This window comes from Sinohyriopsis cumingii, chromosome 12 (genome assembly GCF_028554795.1).
Source record: "Sinohyriopsis cumingii isolate HCF-2022 chromosome 12, ASM2855479v2, whole genome shotgun sequence".
Taxonomy (NCBI): domain Eukaryota; kingdom Metazoa; phylum Mollusca; class Bivalvia; order Unionida; family Unionidae; genus Sinohyriopsis; species Sinohyriopsis cumingii.
This window is the reverse complement of record NC_142972.1, coordinates 26,050,399-26,070,282: the sequence shown is the minus strand read 5'-3', so window position 1 is coordinate 26,070,282 and position 19,884 is coordinate 26,050,399. Positions and strand designations below refer to the sequence as shown.

The following is a 19,884-nucleotide window of genomic DNA, read 5'->3' as shown; positions in this document are numbered from 1 at the left end:
ATTTATTCCCATGTTAATTCCCCTGGTCCGTAGATTTGCCCACGATTTTTCTCCATGTTAAATTTCCATTGTCCGTAGATTTGCCCAAGGGGGTCTGTAATGCTAATTCCCATTGTCCGTAGGGTGCCCCCCTTCACTACTAACAAACACCTAACCATACATGAACTTCTCGTGTTACTGAAACATTACATTTGACGTAAGCGGGTTCAGTCATATGATGTGCTCGTCTGCTCAAGTTGCGGTTGTCACTCCCACGCTTTTATTGAAGTATTAGTCACTGCCATCGAGTTCAATGACGATAAATCTGTTGGTAGAAACAGGTTTAAAATTGTCATCTGTTGTGTAAATAAAGGTGTGTATCTGTTTGAAGCATGCGCAGGGAGATGTGGGAGTGTTCAGATCTGTGTACTCGCGAGTAGATAAGGAAGTAACCGAGAACGTACTAACGAAACTGTTATGAGTAGGCAAATGGAATTTAAACCCGTGTTTAAAATTATGTTGTTTGTGGGTATTTAACCATGTTGTGATGATAATGGATGATACTACATTGGGATGGTACAACAAACAACTATTATTGGTTTGGTGAAAGGGAAACAACTCTGTTATTATCAAAGGTAATCATAGCTACAAGTTTCAATATTCACATTTGCATTCTGTCTGTTGTATCACTATGTGTGATTTGCCTTTAACACACACGCACACTCGTATGTGTGGTGCTTCAGAGAGAGAGAGAGAGAGAGAGAGAGAGTTCTTGTGTCTGCTCTGGCAGTTTATGATGAAATAAATCTGACATGTGAAAAAGAATGTCCATGTGATGTTTATCGTGAGTGTTTGTGGGGTTGGTTGAGAGTGGCTTCTGTTTGTATGTGGGCTGCAATTGGCTTCTAAAATGTCTATTATATAATGCGAAACTGTTTGACAGCTGACTGCTATACAACTCCAGGTTTTTAATTATAAATGAATCCAGATATTTTACCAATGTGATCACGTATTACTTAAAGTAGAATCACTAATGCTTATGTTGGCTTGAATCCATTTTATTTAACTAATTAGTGTGTAGTGTGTAGTTATCTAGTTCAGTATTCTTAGCACAGGGTTCCAATGCAAATCCACTCAGAATGAATGCCAGGTGTAGTTATAGAAAATTGTTTTGTCACGACAGTGACAACGAAAAAATACAGATTGGCGGCTATTTTTCAAAAATACATTTCTGCTTATTCACAAGATGGATATAAACGGGTACGGAAAATTTTGACTGTAAAATCATCATTTGGACGGTTGGAGAATTTTATTTTGAATCGTAAGAGATAAAAAAAAGCCCCATTATTTGGCAATATTCGCCGGAAAGATGGAGACTTATACAGGCAAAATAAATTTCATGAAGTGGACTTTTGTGAAATCGGCAGAGCAATGCCTTTATTACCTAAGGTCAATGGAGAGTAACTATTCATTTTACTAGTTTAGGTTGTCTAGCTTTGTATAAAGTTTATGGTAAGAAATTAATAGGGAAAATATGCAGTTATTAGAAACATTCTATGAAAACAGTTGGTGTGCTCTCTCTCTCCCCACAGGACCGTATTATCCAATAGGCACATTAGGCACCGTGCCTAGGGCCTGTGAAACCATGGTACTGAAAAGGGTTTACACAAACAGTTTGTGTGCTCCCCCCCCCCCCCAGGACCGTATTCTGCAATAGACACAGTAGGCACCGTATATAGGGTCTATGAAAACATGTTACTGAAAAGTGTTTACACAATCAGTTTGTGTGCTTTTCTCCAGGGCCGTATTATCCAATAAGCGTGTAGGCACCGTGCCTAGGGCCTATGAAACCATGTTGCTGAAAGTGTATACATAAAGAATCAGTCATCTCAATGTCAATCAGTTTAAAGAAGTGCCTAGGCTCTACTTGATCCTTAATCCGGCCCTGTCTTCCCCCACCCTCACCCCCTTCCACCCCATTGTCATTACTTGTTGTGTCGTTTCGGATGGCACATTTTACACCTTAGCGACATACATTAAACAACAAGTCTCTGATATACTTTACACGTGTCATAATAGGGTTTGCACTTTCCTCTTAGCATGTTTTAATGAGGTCAAAGGTGAAGGTCATTTACGTCAAGGTAATATAATGGCAGAACTTATTTTCGGTCAGAACGGATGGAAAAAAATATAGACACTTCATTATCTGGACATGACATTTTACATGAAAGTAGGTCATACTGTCCAATCCTAGCATTCACATAACTCTAGGGAGACACTTGACTTCGGGGTAGATTTTCAGCACAGAACTATTAAGTTGTGCAAATTGCAAAATCGAGTGAATATTATTTATTGCAAAAAGAATCATAATGGGGACAAGGATCCATAATGGCAGAGACTATTTTGGCCAAACTATGTAAGAAAATACCCTCGCAGAACTGTGTCACAAATGCTCAGGGTAAACTTGCATGCGTATATTCATCATTATATGGTCATGACATTTTTACCTAAAACTGTGTCTATCATGTCAATTCGTAACATTTACAAAACCATTCAGCTGCATTGAAATCCGTAGTAGGTTTTCGGTGCATGATTATCTAAATTCAGGAAAATCACTTAATCAAGTAGGGGACTATTATATTTCACAAGAAGAATAATTATCAGAAAAACATGGAAAATTTCATGCATTTCATTAAAAAATAGGAAGAATTAGCCAAAAGAAGTAAAAGTCCGATAGTCAAAGCTAAACGGTATCTTTAGAGCCCAATATGCCACTCCACAGTTTTGTACTTTGCATAGGGTCTGATTTTCTAAATAAAAGTGAATCACAATATTTCACCTATAGGGTCATCTTCGAATCAAGGAATGCTGTTATTGAAAATCATCAGTATATAACAATTGATTTTGGTATCTAGCTCAGTATGATTAGATACAGGGTTTGAATGTAAAACTATGATTAGCACTTGGATCAAACGAAAAACTATTTTGCACACCATTTGGTTGCAGACTATGATTAACACACGGCTCGAATGCAATACTATACTTAACACAGGTATTGGCTGCAGACTATGATTAGCACACGGATAGAATGCAAAATTATACGCTTGAGATGAATGCCATATTTTTAAAAGAAAAATGGGTATTGATTGTTTGAGACGACCTTGAACAGGCATAGCTGTTCAGAATTTAGTAAATTTTGCAAAGAGAAAATTCAGGTATTTAAATATGCATGGTAAACACTGAATTTCGGCTATTTCTGATGCATTTTTCCTAGCTTGCAGAACAGAATAGAACAAAACTTGTATCAATAAAAGTAAATCTCAGGCCACAAGTATGTGTCATATGAAAATTTCACAATAGCTGCACTCTTATATAGTGACGTCACTAACCTATGGAGATACAGATCACATCCACCGGTTCACATACACGATTAGAACAAGAATAAACGTTCGGAGGAAATATGAGAATATTTGGGTACATAAACATAACATTTTAGGACATAATACAGTGATTCTCGTGGCGTTTACAAGTTATTGAAGAGAAACAATAGTATATCATTATGAAGTCTAAAAAAATCCAGTTATTAAATAGTACAAAGTTTATGATGTGCTCATTATTAGAATGGCAAATTAGGCATGAGCTTGGAGCATTTCGCGATTATTAGTGGCAAATAAAATTTGTTATTTTACAATAGGGGTTTTCCGGTAATAATATAGTTTTAGAAACGTACTGTTTTCTTTGTGAAATCTGAGACAAATGAAAAAACAATGGCTCTAGTCCCTAATGTAACTTTTATCACAATGATGATATCTTCTCTCCTCAAACAGGGTATTGTACCAACGACCTGTCTCAACTGGGAGTCTGTGATTGGAGTCCTAAATTTTATCAGTTAATAGTATTCCTTAAGCTATTTATGCATTTTGTTGAATCATCATTAACACTGGTCTCGTGAAAAAAAGAATTTGATAGAGTGGTCTGGAAAGTTTAGTTTATTTACCATTGATAGAGACCCCAAATCATATCGTTCGAGATCTGATACTTATATCAACAGGTTTCCTTCCTGGTTCTGAATAAAGGTAGTAAACGGGATTACTTTTTATATGCTTAGAACGTTTCTTAAAAAATTGATATGGAAATTTTGCAATAATTGTATTATTGTGCGTTTTCAAATTCCCAAACTTCACACCCGTTAATTAAAATTGGCAATTTAACATGATCGAAAAGACGCAATTGCAGGTCCAGGGGAAAATTGAAATGTATAATTTTTCGGTAAAGTAGATGCGGCACATTTCTAACATAGCCAGGATTGTATTTAATTGACTAAACAAGACTTCTGATTTTTTGAAAAAAATAACACCTAAGTATTTAAATTCAGCACCAATGTCTATTAGACTCTTACCAATTGTAAATCTATATTTATCCTCTTTTCGTGTACCAAAAATTACTTGTTGCCTATAGTACTTCAGATAATACACTTATATATTAGCAAAGGACTAAAGATATGGAACTGTATTGAAAGAAAAGCAATCACTTGTACGTTAGAAAAATATAATGAAAGAAAAATGATCAGCGCAACATGAAGAAGGAACCGTGATGTACTTCCTGTAGCGGCGGCTAGTACTTCCAAATAATGAACGTATTCATTAGAGATTTATGATTATTCTTAAAATAGTTTCAGATAAATGAAGCTAACAATGTATTCCCCAAACACGAACCCTCTTGCCAACCGTCCCTTTCTTGGAAGATTCCACGCAGGCTAGTATATAAGGGAATTTGAAAAGTTTTTGTTATAACTTTTTCGTTTCTTTGAATCTGGCAGTAAATTTAACGCCTATAGATGGACAAAAAAGTTCTACAAAATTATCTGCAGCTGCACGTTCAGTAAGCCAGACACCTGCAGAGACATATAACCCATGGAAGATGACCTTCGTTTGGGAAGGCCATTTTCTGCGATTGGTGACCGTTATCAAAGATTCATCCAGGGGCAGACAATTTAAAAGCCGCAACGCGGTTGGAAGTGTGGTATTCAAGTACGTGAACAGCATACCTAAACCTGACTACAAAATTGTATTAAATACTTGGAGAATCAGACTGAGAATGTATGTAGACGTATATGTGGAGTTAGTGTATTCCCCAGGGGTGTAAAACTGAGGGTAAAAAAAGCCCCTTGGTGTCAGAACTGGGGGTCAAATAAAAACTGTGGGGGTCAAATATATACTGACAAATTTTCATCCAACTGGTACTTTTTCAGCTTGAAATAGGATATTGCAACTTACACAACATACTCTCTCTCTCTCTAAATCAAAATCTAAATCTAAACATACAAATAAACCAAACACGCACAATTAACAAACAAATGCATTGTCCATTCAAAGAATACTTTTATTAGTTCATTTTTCTTTTAAAGTCGTACTTTTAACAGTCTCCTTATAATCTTTTTGAAGCAATATTATAGACCAACATATTACAAACAAGCCAATACAAAAAACCTAATAAATCTTTTTAACCGAATGGCAGTCAATTTTACTGCCTGTCATACAATGTGTACTATCATCGGTTTTATTGTACTTCGTCCTAGAACAAATTTATCCAAATATCAAGGAGGCTAATGATTTATCTTGTTTCTAATAAGTTACACTTGAACTTTAAGGTCTTTCTTTTATTGCAGCAAAGTTAAAAACCAACAAAATCTGCAATGACCCCCTGACTGTGTAATCCAAATAAATGCATTTGTCTTGGCAAGTTTACTGATTTCTTTGTTGTGAAAGAATGTCTTGGGTTATAATGTGTTCTCCAGATATCTTGTGGCGAACGAGAGCAGATTTGTTAAAATTCTTAAACCCTGTCACGAAAGGATTATTCACTTCTGCAGACTTCGCAATCACGCTATCAGAAGTCACACCGGTAATCCTAATGGATGTACCGTTCCAGTCAACGGAATTATTTTCTTCATTTTTTATTAGAGTTAGATCCACAGTTACTCTTTAGTGTTCTGCTTCTTTCACTTACTTCGCTAATGATTTTTAGTGCACGACGTTTTAATCTGGAGATCACTTTCTAGTGCAACAAGCATTGAGGTTAAACATCAAGATGAGATCTTACTGAGCTCAATGGAAATCGTGTGAGAGCTCGCGAGATTAGGGGAAGCTACTCCGTCATAACATTGCCTATGCTAGTCTGGTTCCTTATTTCGTATGTTCCCTGCGTTCCACTCCGCTATACGAATAGAGGAGCCCATCATAGGGAGTAAACAAAGTGGGGAACCAGTCAATGCCTATTCTTGAAGTATACACGATGACACCCTTCGTCCAACGCATTTGATAGTACATAAATCCTGATTGCATAATGCGAATCCCTTGCGTCAAACACAACGCACGGCAACAAAATGTGTGCGTCAATTTTCTCCAGCGTGCGTAAAGGGAAATACTGATGTTGAGTACATTGAGGATATAAACTAATGCACTGTTTACAAACTAAGATTGAGAATGTATGTAGAGAGACATGTGGAGTACATTGAGTTGAGGATATAAACTAATGCACTGTTTGCTAACTAAGATTCAGAATATTTTAAATACCCCTCGTATATTTTAGCTGAGAGGTTTATGTTTAGATTAAAAAATATGTAGGGCATGTAGTGTCAAGCGTACGAGTTAAATGATTACAAGTTGAAAAGTCTCCCAAGCTTCAAAAGTATGTCACGTTAAGTTATTTTTAAATCTGCAATGTATTGGTCTTTTATGATGGATCAACGTTGAAAGTTTCATGAGTTTACGGCTGACGGTATAGAGAATGTGTATAATGAATTTTGTTGATAAAGGAAATCAAGCATTAAACCTAGATCAAAGTGAGCTTAGTTTTGAAAGTACCGCAACAGGTCCATCAGTATATAACAGTTGAAAGTTGGAGAAATAGTAGTAGAGATATAGGCCGCAAATTGTATCGATTTATTTATTTTGGAGATGAAGTGAAGAAGTCACTCAACCATAAAAGCATGTTATTGTCATCTACTTGCGTACCGCTGTGTAACAGTTTAACGAAGAGTTTGATGGGCGTAGATCTTCTTTTTTAAGATCTGTGAAGCGAAGTGCCTTTTCACAACAAATATAATCGATACGTTACAGGGTTCTACGTTTGACATGTTCTTGTTGCAGTCTTTTAGATACATCAACATAAATGAAATGTAGTGAGAATTGATATAACGGGGTCGAAATATGGTTGGTATGTTATCTGAAATCCAAACATTACTCAAGATTAAAAAATAGGTCACTTTGACCTACATTTAGTATGGGATTTATCCACATTTTGATGAGTATAGGTAAAAGGATTCAAGACAAGGATGGTGTAGCAAACAATCCTCTAACAAATATTAAAGTCACAAAGGTGTGAAAAATAGTCAATGCGACCTTATTTTGATATGATAGTGTTACTGTTGTTGAAAGCAACCAAAACCAATTTTAATGTAGGGGAAACAAAACATCTGAAATTATAAAAGCCCCTCATGTAAAAATGTCACAGTTATCTTCTTTTGGCGTGGGTGAAATGCTCTTACAAAATATTTTGATAAGTTAGGTGAAATTTTATCCATTATATAGATTTTGTAATGATTTTGTATTGAGTGCACAACGAAGTGAACATATATGGAAAATGATAATCCCCTTGAAAGTCTGTTGGCGCAGGCATATAAAACGTATGGAAGAAATAGCAATAGCAGTAAAAACACTAACACGGAAAAGCGATCCTTATGTCTAATCCAAGCACGGCAGAAGACATATTCTATAGTTTCCCATCATAAGGCGAATTGTTGTTTGCTTCATTTTAAATGTTACCCAGTTTAGTACTTGCAGTTCCCTATTGGATCCATTGTTAAAGAATCCCACGTCTTGAGACAATGGATTTGTCCATCACTGCTTTCAGCAAGGACAACGACAAACTCTTAGTCGCGTACTAAAAGGCAAACTCTGTGTTTAAAGGTTGACCCGTCAAGGCTAGAACCTCATTGGTAAAGTTGCAGATATGGAAGCGGACAGTAAGTTAAGACTGGACTCCAGAAGTGTGTGGGAAAATCTGAAAGACAAACTTGGAGATGAGCTAGATGAAAACAGTACTCAAGAGGTAGGGTAACAGTGATGACAATCTTTTTTATGTTCATGGAAAATTAGAAGTGTACCATTTGTATTTTCCTTCCATTAATTGAGAACGCAAGAATTTATATTTGGTTAGCCATATATTTATGAGCTTCCTGCATCCTGATATTTTAATGTTTTTCTATTTAATTACCCGCAGCCATATTTGATGACAGACCGGCATGTGTTAAAATATGAAACGATTTTATGCCAAGATGCTCTCTCTTACATATTTATTCCAATATTGTGGAGCATTTATAATTTTAAAAAGATGTAATTTCAAAGGTTTTTGTCTACTTTTTTGTAAAAGCGTCCATATTTGAAGGTGGTACGGCATCTTTTATATAAACTTGAAAGGCATTTATACTAGAACTCTTTCTTTCAAATACGGTCCCATTATGGTCAACGTGATTTGAGAAATAGAACTTTTTATGGTCATGAGTCTGCCTTGCTTCATGTGATAGTCAACCATTACTATTTTTAAATTTCTCAAAAACTATTGGTCCAATTTTGACAGATCCTTAATCAAATGTAGATGCCGTTATTAAAAATATGAACACATTCATTTAAAAGACTTCTTCTACAACACCGTTTAATGGAATTAATTAGCATAAACATAAAGCTTACTGGCAAAAAACCCATTCAAATTTATACAGATGATGCCGGTTCGCTATCAGATATATCCACCGCTACTAAAAGTAGATAGCCTATCGTGTGCTGAAAAATGGCGTTAAACCCCACAACAACAACAACAACTAAAAATAGAAGAAACTCGTCAAACAACTTCAAAACTGATGAATATAATTTGAGCAATTTTTCTAGAAAGCGTCTCGGCATAAGGACTTTTAAACATAAATACCATTGATCCTGGTTCGACATTAAACATGAACAAAGTTATTATACATAGAATTTTAAAATGAAACCATTTTAACAAATTTTGGTACAGCCATACTTACCAAGAGAGATTATATCTTCTTTGAAATGACGCCGATCCCCTACCAAATGTGACAACTGCTGCTATAAATGAAAAAATGAAACGGTATCTTCTTAAAAAAGAATGATTAAAAGAATTTTTTTTTTACAGAAAGCATTCTGGCGTAAATGGATTTCAAATTTTCGCAAGTAACGTCAACTCATCATCAAATATGGATATTTATTCTAGAAATAGAAAACAAAATATTTAAACGACTTCTTCGCAGATACCGATAAGCAGGAATTACCTAGATTTTGCAGAAAAGGGCATTCCGTTGATACAAATAATTTATATGTGTCATCAAATATGACAGGAGCTACTAAAATAGGAAATTTTGTAATGACCTCTTATAAATAACCGCTCAAAAGATTCTATTCAATTTTGTAGAAATCTTTGAGTCATTAATGAATTTTAAGATTTTATATATTATACCAATCTGCCATCAAATATTGATGACGTTACGAAAATAGAAAACAAAACTTTTAATAACTTCTAAAAATACCTTTACAGACTTTGATGATTTAAAAGAAAGCGTCTGAGGTTGAATGTCTTTCAGATTGATACACTTGATCCTGTTCAGCCATCAAATATGGATTTGACTAAAAGTATATTAAAAAAACCCAACAAAAATCTCAAATATATGCACAGATTTTTCTAGAAACAAAACTAATCGCTTAACAGTATTTGACCAACGTGGCTTTAAGAATCCTGGCATAGGGTCCCGATACTGAACACGTTATGCTGATGTGCTATCAAATATGGATGAAGCTAGACAAAATAAAGATACTCTGAAACAGTTACTTTATAACATGTGCAATCAAAATCACATAAGCTTCCTAATGAAGCATATTTCTTCATGCAATTTGGCTACTGGGCAAATGTCATCCATTTCAGGCCAGCTTGTGTATATTGTTTTAGTAGTAGTGGTCAGGTTTGTTGGTTGACCAGCTTCATTTATATCAAGTTGATCGGTCATTCAACTAAGATGCTTTTAATCAAATTCGGTTGAATCCTGTTTAATGGTTTCTGAAAAAATAATTTAATTGTTTTTCTACTTTTAGTAACAGTGGTATGTTTGATGTCGGATTGTCATAGTTCGAACAAACATGAAAGGCATTCATCACAAGATGTTTTCATTTAAATTTGGTGAAATAATATTATCTTTTTGATAAAACCTTCAGTAGTAATCGAAATAGAAATACCAGAATGCAATTTTTAGATCAATATATGCTGACTATTCGAATTTATATAACATTGATTTTATATAACATTGATTTTAGCCACTTTTGACCAAAAATGATTTTAAATATTGCCAGTTTGTAATTAAGAACGCCTACTTCTATAACTACTATTTGGTTTTTGAAAATGTGTATCATTTAAATAACAAATATTTAAGAATTAATGTTATGAAACAAAAGAACAATAACTCACTGGCATGGCCCAATATCCATATCCCGGCAACTTGGTTTAACGCCCCAGTAAATCCCAATATTTTAAATATATTGAAAGAAATTACAATCTTCTACAGAGAAACAGTTTTTTTAATAAATACAACCTATTACACGTTCATTAAAAATATACACTTTAAGATATGGCAATAGATACAGAGCACAGTATAACAACAAAATCTGGCAGAAATAATTAAACGGGGCAGTAGGTATGCCGACGACTGTATGTGGAATATAAAATTAGTATTTATTAGATAAAAGCATATCCAGAGATTTTAAAATCGATGTACAGGTTTTATGTTTACATTCAGACACGAAGACCGTTATCTGAAGGATCAGGACCATTATCTGTTGATAAAGGTTTATATTTAACCCACACTCATAGAGAAATAACTATGTATTATTTATATACAAAACGAAAGTTACTATTCAGATAGTCAATGAACTTGATTTTGGACAAGATCAAGTACCCCCCCCCCCCATTTTACATCATATAACATATAATCATGGAGAATAACTAACAAATATAAATTAAAAATACATAACAAATAAAATATTTTAGAGGAAAATATATAAGCCTTTTGAAAATTCCCGAAAACGTCTATTCTCGATCATACGAGGTAAATGCATCAACGTGTTATAAAGTAAATGATAACTTTTTAGGCAGTGAATGTCTGCATTTTAACTGTTTCACTTTATGTTACTTGAATAGTAACATACATTACTGTGGAGGGAGAACCTGACAAAAATATATTTCATCAGTTCTATTAGTAACAAAAAATTGTACCGGTAACTTTCATTACAGAGAATATGTATTTTTGTCGGTTATTGCAGTATTTCAAGTGACCTAAAACATTATACCTGTATTCTATTAGCAATAAAAATTAAAACACAACTGCACTAACATAAGATGGTTTCTGTAACCTAGAAATGTATATGAATAGAGTTAAGGAAGGAATTACATTGATAGAGAGTACAAGCAATTACAAATAATTACCAGGAATAGATTAAACATAAGCAATAAAGGTTCAGATTTGTTGCTTGCAAAATAATGTAAGAGAATGCGGAGAACGAATTTTGTCTCTCTCTAAGACAAAAGCATCTTGTTTTTGAAAAGACAAGAGTTTAACGGATGATTTAATCACAACGACATTGAAGTTAATAGGACAAGTATAACAAAAACTGTTTCAAAATCTGTAAAGTAGAAACAATGCATTCATTTTACACTTGACATAAACAAATGTCGTAAGTTTTACAGAGCTGCATTTATTTTACATTTGAGTGAAATCGTAGAATGTTCTAAGTTTCTAGTCCACTAAAGCAGCTGATTTATACCGATATAGTCTTCTTTAAATCAGATGCCGATGATTATTAGGACTAAGAACCATATTTAAAATTAGGATAAACAGCGTATGAACTGTAGCAAGAAGAATGACATTTTCCATAGATATGAAATCATTAATTAGTTTTAAAATGTCAAACATCGATTCAAGTATTTAAATGCTAAAGTTGTAGCAATTTACGGGGCTTTTAATTTGCTTGTAGACAAATTATCAGTTGTTAAATACAAATTTACGTATTTATTCCTCTCACTTAAAGAATCAAGGAAATAAAAACAGGCAATCATGAATTCCAAATAAGAATTTCAAAAAGTATTTATTTAATCTCAACACACTGTTACTGAAAACGTTTCCCCCAGGTATTGATTTTTTATATGAACATCATCAAGGAAAACATGATAGCCTATACTACAGTGTTCTGCTAGTAAAATAAAAATTCGGGAATCAGAGAAGGTTAATCAGTCTCACAGTTTTGACTCTTGGTTTTAAATTTAGGAATGAGTGGAAAACTTTCACCTTTTTCTAATAAAATGTAACCTGAAAATATGAAGCTGGTATAAATTAGCGAACACTGAAAATGCCTTGTTTTACAGGCCTTAACATTACTAAAAGACAATCTGTTTGTCCCGAGGGGCTTTATCTTGGACATCCGACATCCGAAACAGTTGCTGGAACACCTAGAAAACAGCTACTCTGAGAAAGAATGTATTGAGATCCTACGTCACGTGTTCCACATCATGCAGTTCCATGTGGATTCTGGTAGACAGAACTTCACCGAAGTCATCGGCGAGTACGAAAGGCAACTCCCTGAAGATCGCATGACTTTGATTGGCCGGGACGAACAAATTCAGGACATGATGAAAAGCTTGGTGGAGAACAAATACAAAGGCAAATTTGTTACGGATAGAGCTCATATACACGTAGCAATAGAAAACATTTACTCCTAATTACATATTTAGAATCGAGCTAATCTTTTTCTCGGTAACGTTTTGGAAACTTTACTTTGTCCTGCCTATATGAATTTTCTTTCACCTGTTCCATTGATTGTAACAGTCTATCTAGAACAAAAGCCTTTCAAATTAAACGTTATTTTCATATGCTTCTGGTCAAATATACAAAATATGACGCCATTCTTATGTTTTATGCTCAATCACCTATATTTAAATATTTGTTTGCGTGTTAAAGAACTATTGTTCAATGCGTATCACCGATCATTCGATAGTATAAAGCACACATAATGAAATGAGATTAATGGTAGAACTTATAAGCAATATTTAATGAAATTAAGCTATAATCATCACTTTTCGAATGAAGAACAAAATGGAGAAAGCTAAACAGGGTACATCATAATGAAAAAGAAGTACATTTTGATCAAGGTTACATAAAAAATGTATGATAATTTAAATCAAGACAAAGGTATATACATATACAGTGTCATATTATTTAGCTATTTTTAAAAAAAGTTTGATAACTCTGTATGATTTGGCTATTACTAAATAGTTACCAGTTGTCTTTGATCACTTTGAGTAGGAGCTGGATCATTTCACTTTAGCTTGCAAGAAGTAGTGAAGTGATCTTTGATTAAAACTTAAACTACAGAATGGCATTTCTGTGCAACTCGAGGGAGATAAATTTTAACTGTAGTAGTCGGGAATCGAACTTAGTTCGTTTCTCTCCAAGTCGCGAATAAATACTACTAGGCATAAAGGTCTAGGTCAGCCAAGCCTGTTAGTAAGTGGTTTTAAATCAGCATAACTATGAAATGTCCTTTCATGAGAAGCCTGTCGTAAATGCATACAAAACGTATCAAAGGATGTATGTCTGCTATAACATATGAGTTATTCCTTTTGAAAAGGCCAGAGAAAGTGTATTGTGTTATAATCAAATTATGTTTTCTTGATATACCGGACACTAATATTGTGTGTGCTTATCGACTGTTGTAGGTATTTGGCTATACGGACAGGGTGGGATGGGAAAGACTACGCTTGCAGAGGAAATCTGTTATCGTTTGAAACACGATCACAACTACGGATTGATAAAAATCGACATGAAGTATGACAGCCACCATTATTTTCCACCCTATTGTTTTTTTTTAAGACCTTTTTTTGATGTTGTCATCTTAGTGAAAGTTACATCATAACAAGAATTGAGGAGATTTCAGGACAGTTGCATGCATGTATGTATGTATGTATGTATGTATGTATGATGCATGTATGTATGTATGTATGTATGTATGTATGTATGTATGTATGTATGTGTGTATGTATGTATGTATGTATGTATGTATGTATGTATGTATGTATGTATGTATGTATGTATGTACACTAAAATGGTAAATACATAACAGTTTTCCAACATTTCGAAGTAATCAGGCTCTTAGTCATTGGAAGAACACCTTACATTAAAAAACCACAAATTAGATTATCTCAAGGAAAGTGAGTAAAGAATTGATACAAAGAAAACTCATTTAGAACGGTATATGAAAGACGTAGTCCCTAAGGAAGTTCAGCTTTTATAATATAGAAAATGTATATTAACCAAAGTTATGCTGAAAGCAAATAGAGCTTGAAATATTCAGCATTTAGGAGAGAGAGCACCAACACTTTGTGATGCTTATGTCATGTATAAGCTATACGAATATTTTGGTGTATCTGATACAGTTTTACTCACTTCAGGGGTAAGGAAAGCTTAGTTGATTTGAGCCAGGCAATCCTCGTAGCACAGAATCAACTATGGGGAGATATTGGGGACAGGCTGAATGCAGAGGAGTCATCAGCGAGATCGACTAAATCATCCATCTTAAAGCTACAGGTCCTCCAGAGTCTGTGCAACTTTAGCCATGGTATGATATATCTAGAAAGTATGTCGGTAGTCTTGTTTTGTACATAATAGCCATAAACAAATTAAAAATAGAACCCCCCTCTCCCCCAAAATTACGACCTTAGAAGCATTAACGTTAGAACTATCATCCCAGCGCTCGAATACACAGAATACATATAAATCCAAATATGATGCAAACTTATTAGTCAATAGTGCCACTGATCAGATGAACTTAATACTCAAAACCTATCAGTATTTGCCCTCTGTATCGTTCATCTTGTGCTGCATTGCCTTAAGTCTTACACTGGACAACAAATTTTTACAAAAGTCATGTTACTGAAATAAAATTAGTCAATTCTTATCAATTTTTATGTGCTGAACACGAATATGACAGTCAAATTGCAAAATTGGCTCTAGTTTTTTTGTAATCTGCAAGAAATTAATGTTTACATAACGAAATGCATTCCAATAGTAAAAGGTCAACTGTAATAGCCTACCTATAAAAAATCAAGTCATTGACTACATCTTAGATTTCTTCGCCTGTCTCTTGTACAGCTGTTCGGGAGCATCTCTGAGGAGTGTCCAGCAGTAGTCAGCCAGCATTGTAGTGGACCATTTTCCCTGGTATCTTTGTTCCATTGTTGCGATATCTTGATGAAAACGTTCGCCGTGTTCATCACTAACAATACCACAGTTGCTAGGAAAGAAATCCAAATGGGAATGAAGGAAGTGAATCTTTAGAGACATATTGCAGCCAAGTTTCTTATACTTCATCAACATGTCTTCTACTAGTTCCTTATAGTTTTCTGCCCTAACATTTCCGAGGAAGTTTGTAGAAACTAGGCGAAAAGCATTCCATGCTTGTTTCGCGTCACCTTCCAGCAAGTTGTTGAACCGGTCATCTTTGAAAAGCTCTCGAATCTGTGGACCCACAAAAACTCCCTCTTTAATCTTTGCTTCGCTGAGTCGAGGGAATTTTTCATGCAGGTATCGGAATGCTGGCAAAGTCCGGTCAATGGCTTTCACGAAGTTCTTCATCAAACCTAGTTTGATGTGAAGGGGTGGTAGCAAGATTTTCTGAGCCTCAACCAGAGCTGGGTGTTGGATATTCTTCTCTCCAATGGCTACATTCTGCCTGTGAGTCCATTCCTTCCTCATGTAGTGCATTTCCCTTGCTCGGCTATCCCACTCGCATAAGAAACACATGTATTTTGTATATCCTTGCTACAGTCCCATTAAAAGGGCAACTACCTTCAAATCACCACAGAGGTGCCAGCTGTACTTGTTATACTCAATGGAATTCAGTAGCTGCCTTAAGTTATCGTATGTCTCTTTCATGTGGACAGCATACGCTACTGGAATAGATGGAAGAATGTTTCCATTGTGCAAAAGCACAGCCTTGAGACTCAGTTTCGAAGAGTCCACAAATAGTCTCCATTCTTGTGGGTCATGAGTGATTTTTAAAGCATTCATGAGGCCCTCAATATCGGAACTGAATATCAGATTACTTTCCTTTCTGAAGAAAGGCTCCAATTGCTGGTGGCGCTTTCGATATGCAGTAATTGTGACATCTTCTTCTAGAAGATTCCATTGTTGGAGTCTTGATCCTAGCAATTCTGCCTTGTTCTTTGATAAGTCCAAATCACGAATCAGGTCATTTAGTTCTTCCTGTGTTATTCTGTGTGGGGTTGATGATGCACCACAGTGAAAATCTGGATCACTGCATGCTGATGGACCAGGAGAAGAACAGGTGGACTCACCTTTGTCTTCGTCAGATGAATCAAGAGAATATTCTGCTGGAGGTTCTGGAATAGGAAGTCCCTCACCATGTGGAACTGGTCTCAATGCAGACGGAATGTTTGGGTAGACTATTCTCGACTTCTTTCGCTTCGTTATTCCGCCGGAAAGAGGAGGAACCAAGCAGAAGTAACAGTCATTTAGGTGGTTGCTTGGCTCTCTCCACACCATTGGGACTGCAAACGGCATTGATGACCTTTTGCAATTCAACCACTGTGAAAGCTGTGTTGTACATGTAGCACAGCATATATGCGGAGCCCAAGGCTTGTCTTGGTCACCAACCTTGCATCCGAAGTAAAGATGATATGCCTTCTTCACTTGAGAATTGATAATTTTCTTCTGGTTGGCAAATGTCACTTCCCCACAAATATAGCAAAAATTGTCCGCGGTATTAACACACTTTCGAGGCATTACTGTTCTTTATTGTACGTAAATGGATAAAATAATAAGTTTTATGTAACAGTAGCTTGAACTGTCTCGCACAACGTCTAAAATATTTTAAATGCTGAACCTATCTGATTGGGCTTTATATAGTACACTGCTTACGTCAGCTTCAGCAGCCGCCTGGCATTAGTATAATAGGCCTAAACATGTATAGTACACTGCTGACGTCAACTTACTTCAGCAGCCGCATGGCATTAGTATTGCATTGCATCAGAAAATGATGCAATCAACTGTGTATGATGTGAGCATGATGGTATTATGCAATGTTACATCATTATTCCGGATGTTGCTGCAGTCCTACTGGAGAAATTTACACAGTGAAACATAGAAAATGAGGTATATGAATATCTTCAAAACGAGAGCCAATACAAATTTTTCACGGTTATATTCGTGTTCGGCACACCAAAATACTACAGATTAGGGCCTTTTCAAGTCAGTAATGATTTCACTGTTGACCAGTGTTATCAGTGCAGGACATTGGCATCTTTTTAAAGGTGTAACGGCATTAAGTAGTTATCTAATATTTAAACAAATCCCAAAATTTATTGCTCAACATCTTCATTGATAATTTAAATGCTCTGTTGCTTTGTACATAATACATAAATACATTGTCTGAGTTACTTTTCGTGTTTTAATTTTCTTGTGTTCATGTTGTGTGCATATGTATGCGTGTGGTTGTATATATTGTTGTGTCCTATGGGAAAGTGATTCGTGCGTTAAAAGCAAGAAAATTTGATGATCTGGCAGATGCACACAATTTAGCCACACCAAAATTAATGTTTTTCTCAAAGCAAACAATATATCATGTATTTTAAGATCGCTCTTATTTGCCTGATTTTTTCATATAAAATATATAAATGTTTTGAAATATTGTTAAGGTCAAGTAATAAAGTTATTTACAAGTTACCAACAATACAAACGCGACGTGTAGAATATATATGAACTGTACATTGTGGAATATATATTAACTGTATAGTGTGGAATATGCATGAATTGTAAAGCGTGTAATATGTATGAATTGTACAGTGTGGAATATATATGAATTGTATAGCGTGGTATATGTATGAATTGTATAACGTGGAACATGTATGAATTGTACGGTGTGGAATACGTATGAATTGTACAGTACCAGTAGTGGTCTCCAATATAAGCAACGTAGAATAATTTAGCTAATACAAGTTGAGCATCAAAACAAGGATCTTGAAATGTGTAATACAACACATGCGAAACAATCGATCGATTTCACTTAGAATTTATTCCTTGAAATGTGAAATATAACGTATGCGGAACTTGCGATCGATTTCACTTAGAATTTATTCCTTGAAATGTGAAATATAACGTAGGTGGAACAAGCGATCGATTTCACTTAGAATTTATTCCTTGCAGACTTTGTTTTACTACTCGATAATCTGGACGACCTGCAAGAAGTAGGAGAGAATCTGACGTCGTATCTCAGAGATTTATTCTCAGGAATATCAGAATCTGGAGACCAATGCAAGGTGCCACATAACATTAAAATAATGTATTTGCAACCTTAACCATTTCTCTAGAATATTTAATTCTACTTTATCGTTATGATGATTCTCACTGTTGAGTAAAGCAAATGAAGATTGGTCAACAATTTTCCATGAAGTATGTGTTGATACACCTCCATAACATTTTCACGTTTCATGTTTTCATTTTACACTAATTAAGTTAATTCTATATTTCAAACACTTTCTTTCTTTTTGTGTGAAATCGAGCGCAACGATTATAATAACTTTAAATTCACCGAGACTATTGTACTATGTTACTAACCCGGGCATTAGGTATAAAACAATCAGCATAGGTTATGTTAAATTCCCTGGAAACAGTTATATTCCAATGAAATGACTTGAATATTTTGTGCAAGTGATCTTCTGAAACCGACCGCCCCGGTGGCCTAGTGGTTAGAGCGTCCGCCTCGGATGCGAAGGTCGCAGGTTCGAACCCCGGTCGAGTCATACCAAAGACTTGTAAAAATGGTACTAACAAATGCCTCGCTAGCCGCTCATCATTAAGAGGTTAGTGTTAGAACTGGTCGGCCTGGTGTTAGGATATGTGTGACTGGATGGGACATCTTGCTACATGTCTGCGGCATGATGCCCCAGTGCAAGACATCACTATAAACTGCCACCCTACAGACCTGTTAGCGATATGACTGAAAAATTGTTAAAGTTACGTTAAAAAAATCCAAATCACACACACACACACACACACAAACACACGCCTCTTCTTGACTGAACCGGCCTAATAACGCAAGTTAGCTTTGTCATCCAATGCTAAAGCCACCAGGGTGAAATTATTAAACATTTGCTGTTTAGGCTTCAATGCTGCTTGATAATGTTTACGTGTAAGTTTCTTCACTGGTCATCAGACTTTCAGGAAAAATGAGAGAAAATATATTATTTTCTTTTACGGACCACAACATCATACATTAACAATTGATAGGCTCTATTGGTGTACTTTAAAGGGGAAAATTTGGTCTACTGATGCAGGCTTAAATATTACAATATACCTTGATGTGTTATAGTCCTGACCTTTCCCAATCTGTTGTCAGGTTTAAGGTAATTTTTTTATTTAAATATGCAAAATGTACGATTACTGCTGCATTTCATTTACATATGCAGTGTACTTGAACCGCGACTTTATCACATCACTCTTTGTTCTCACAACTGTCTGCTAATGGCACTACGGCATTTCCGTGTATATTAATAATTTTGTACATGCCACAAAACGACACACGTTTGTTGTTTCCAAGTAAGCATAACTATCTGAATAGGAATTTGTTGAGTATGTCAAGCCGTGTCATATTCGTATGCCATTTATAAATTACACATATTCGTATGCCATTTATAAATTACACATATTCGTATGCCATTTATAAATTACACGTTAGTACATATAAGGACAGGCTAGTATAAATCAGATCGTCATAGTAT

The 19,884-nt window shown here is 35.2% G+C and overlaps 1 protein-coding gene across 3 annotated transcripts in view; it reads left to right on the top strand.

The window, feature by feature from the left end:
- Nucleotides 1–399: 399 nt before the first annotated feature.
- LOC149786127 (uncharacterized) overlaps nucleotides 400–19,884 on the top strand; it is a 66,994-nt gene continuing 47,509 nt past the window's right edge. For all 3 annotated transcript variants that reach the window (XR_016424883.1, XM_089976462.1, XM_089976461.1), the window contains exons 1-6: nucleotides 400–614; nucleotides 7,950–8,091; nucleotides 12,457–12,751; nucleotides 13,807–13,915; nucleotides 14,539–14,705; nucleotides 18,311–18,423. Coding sequence is in view for 2 of the 3 variants with exons in the window: in XM_089976462.1 (XP_089832588.1) it covers nucleotides 7,993–8,091; nucleotides 12,457–12,751; nucleotides 13,807–13,915; nucleotides 14,539–14,705; nucleotides 18,311–18,423 (783 nt within the window). In the remaining variant the exon portion in view is untranslated. The remainder of the gene's footprint in view (nucleotides 615–7,949; nucleotides 8,092–12,456; nucleotides 12,752–13,806; nucleotides 13,916–14,538; nucleotides 14,706–18,310; nucleotides 18,424–19,884) is intronic.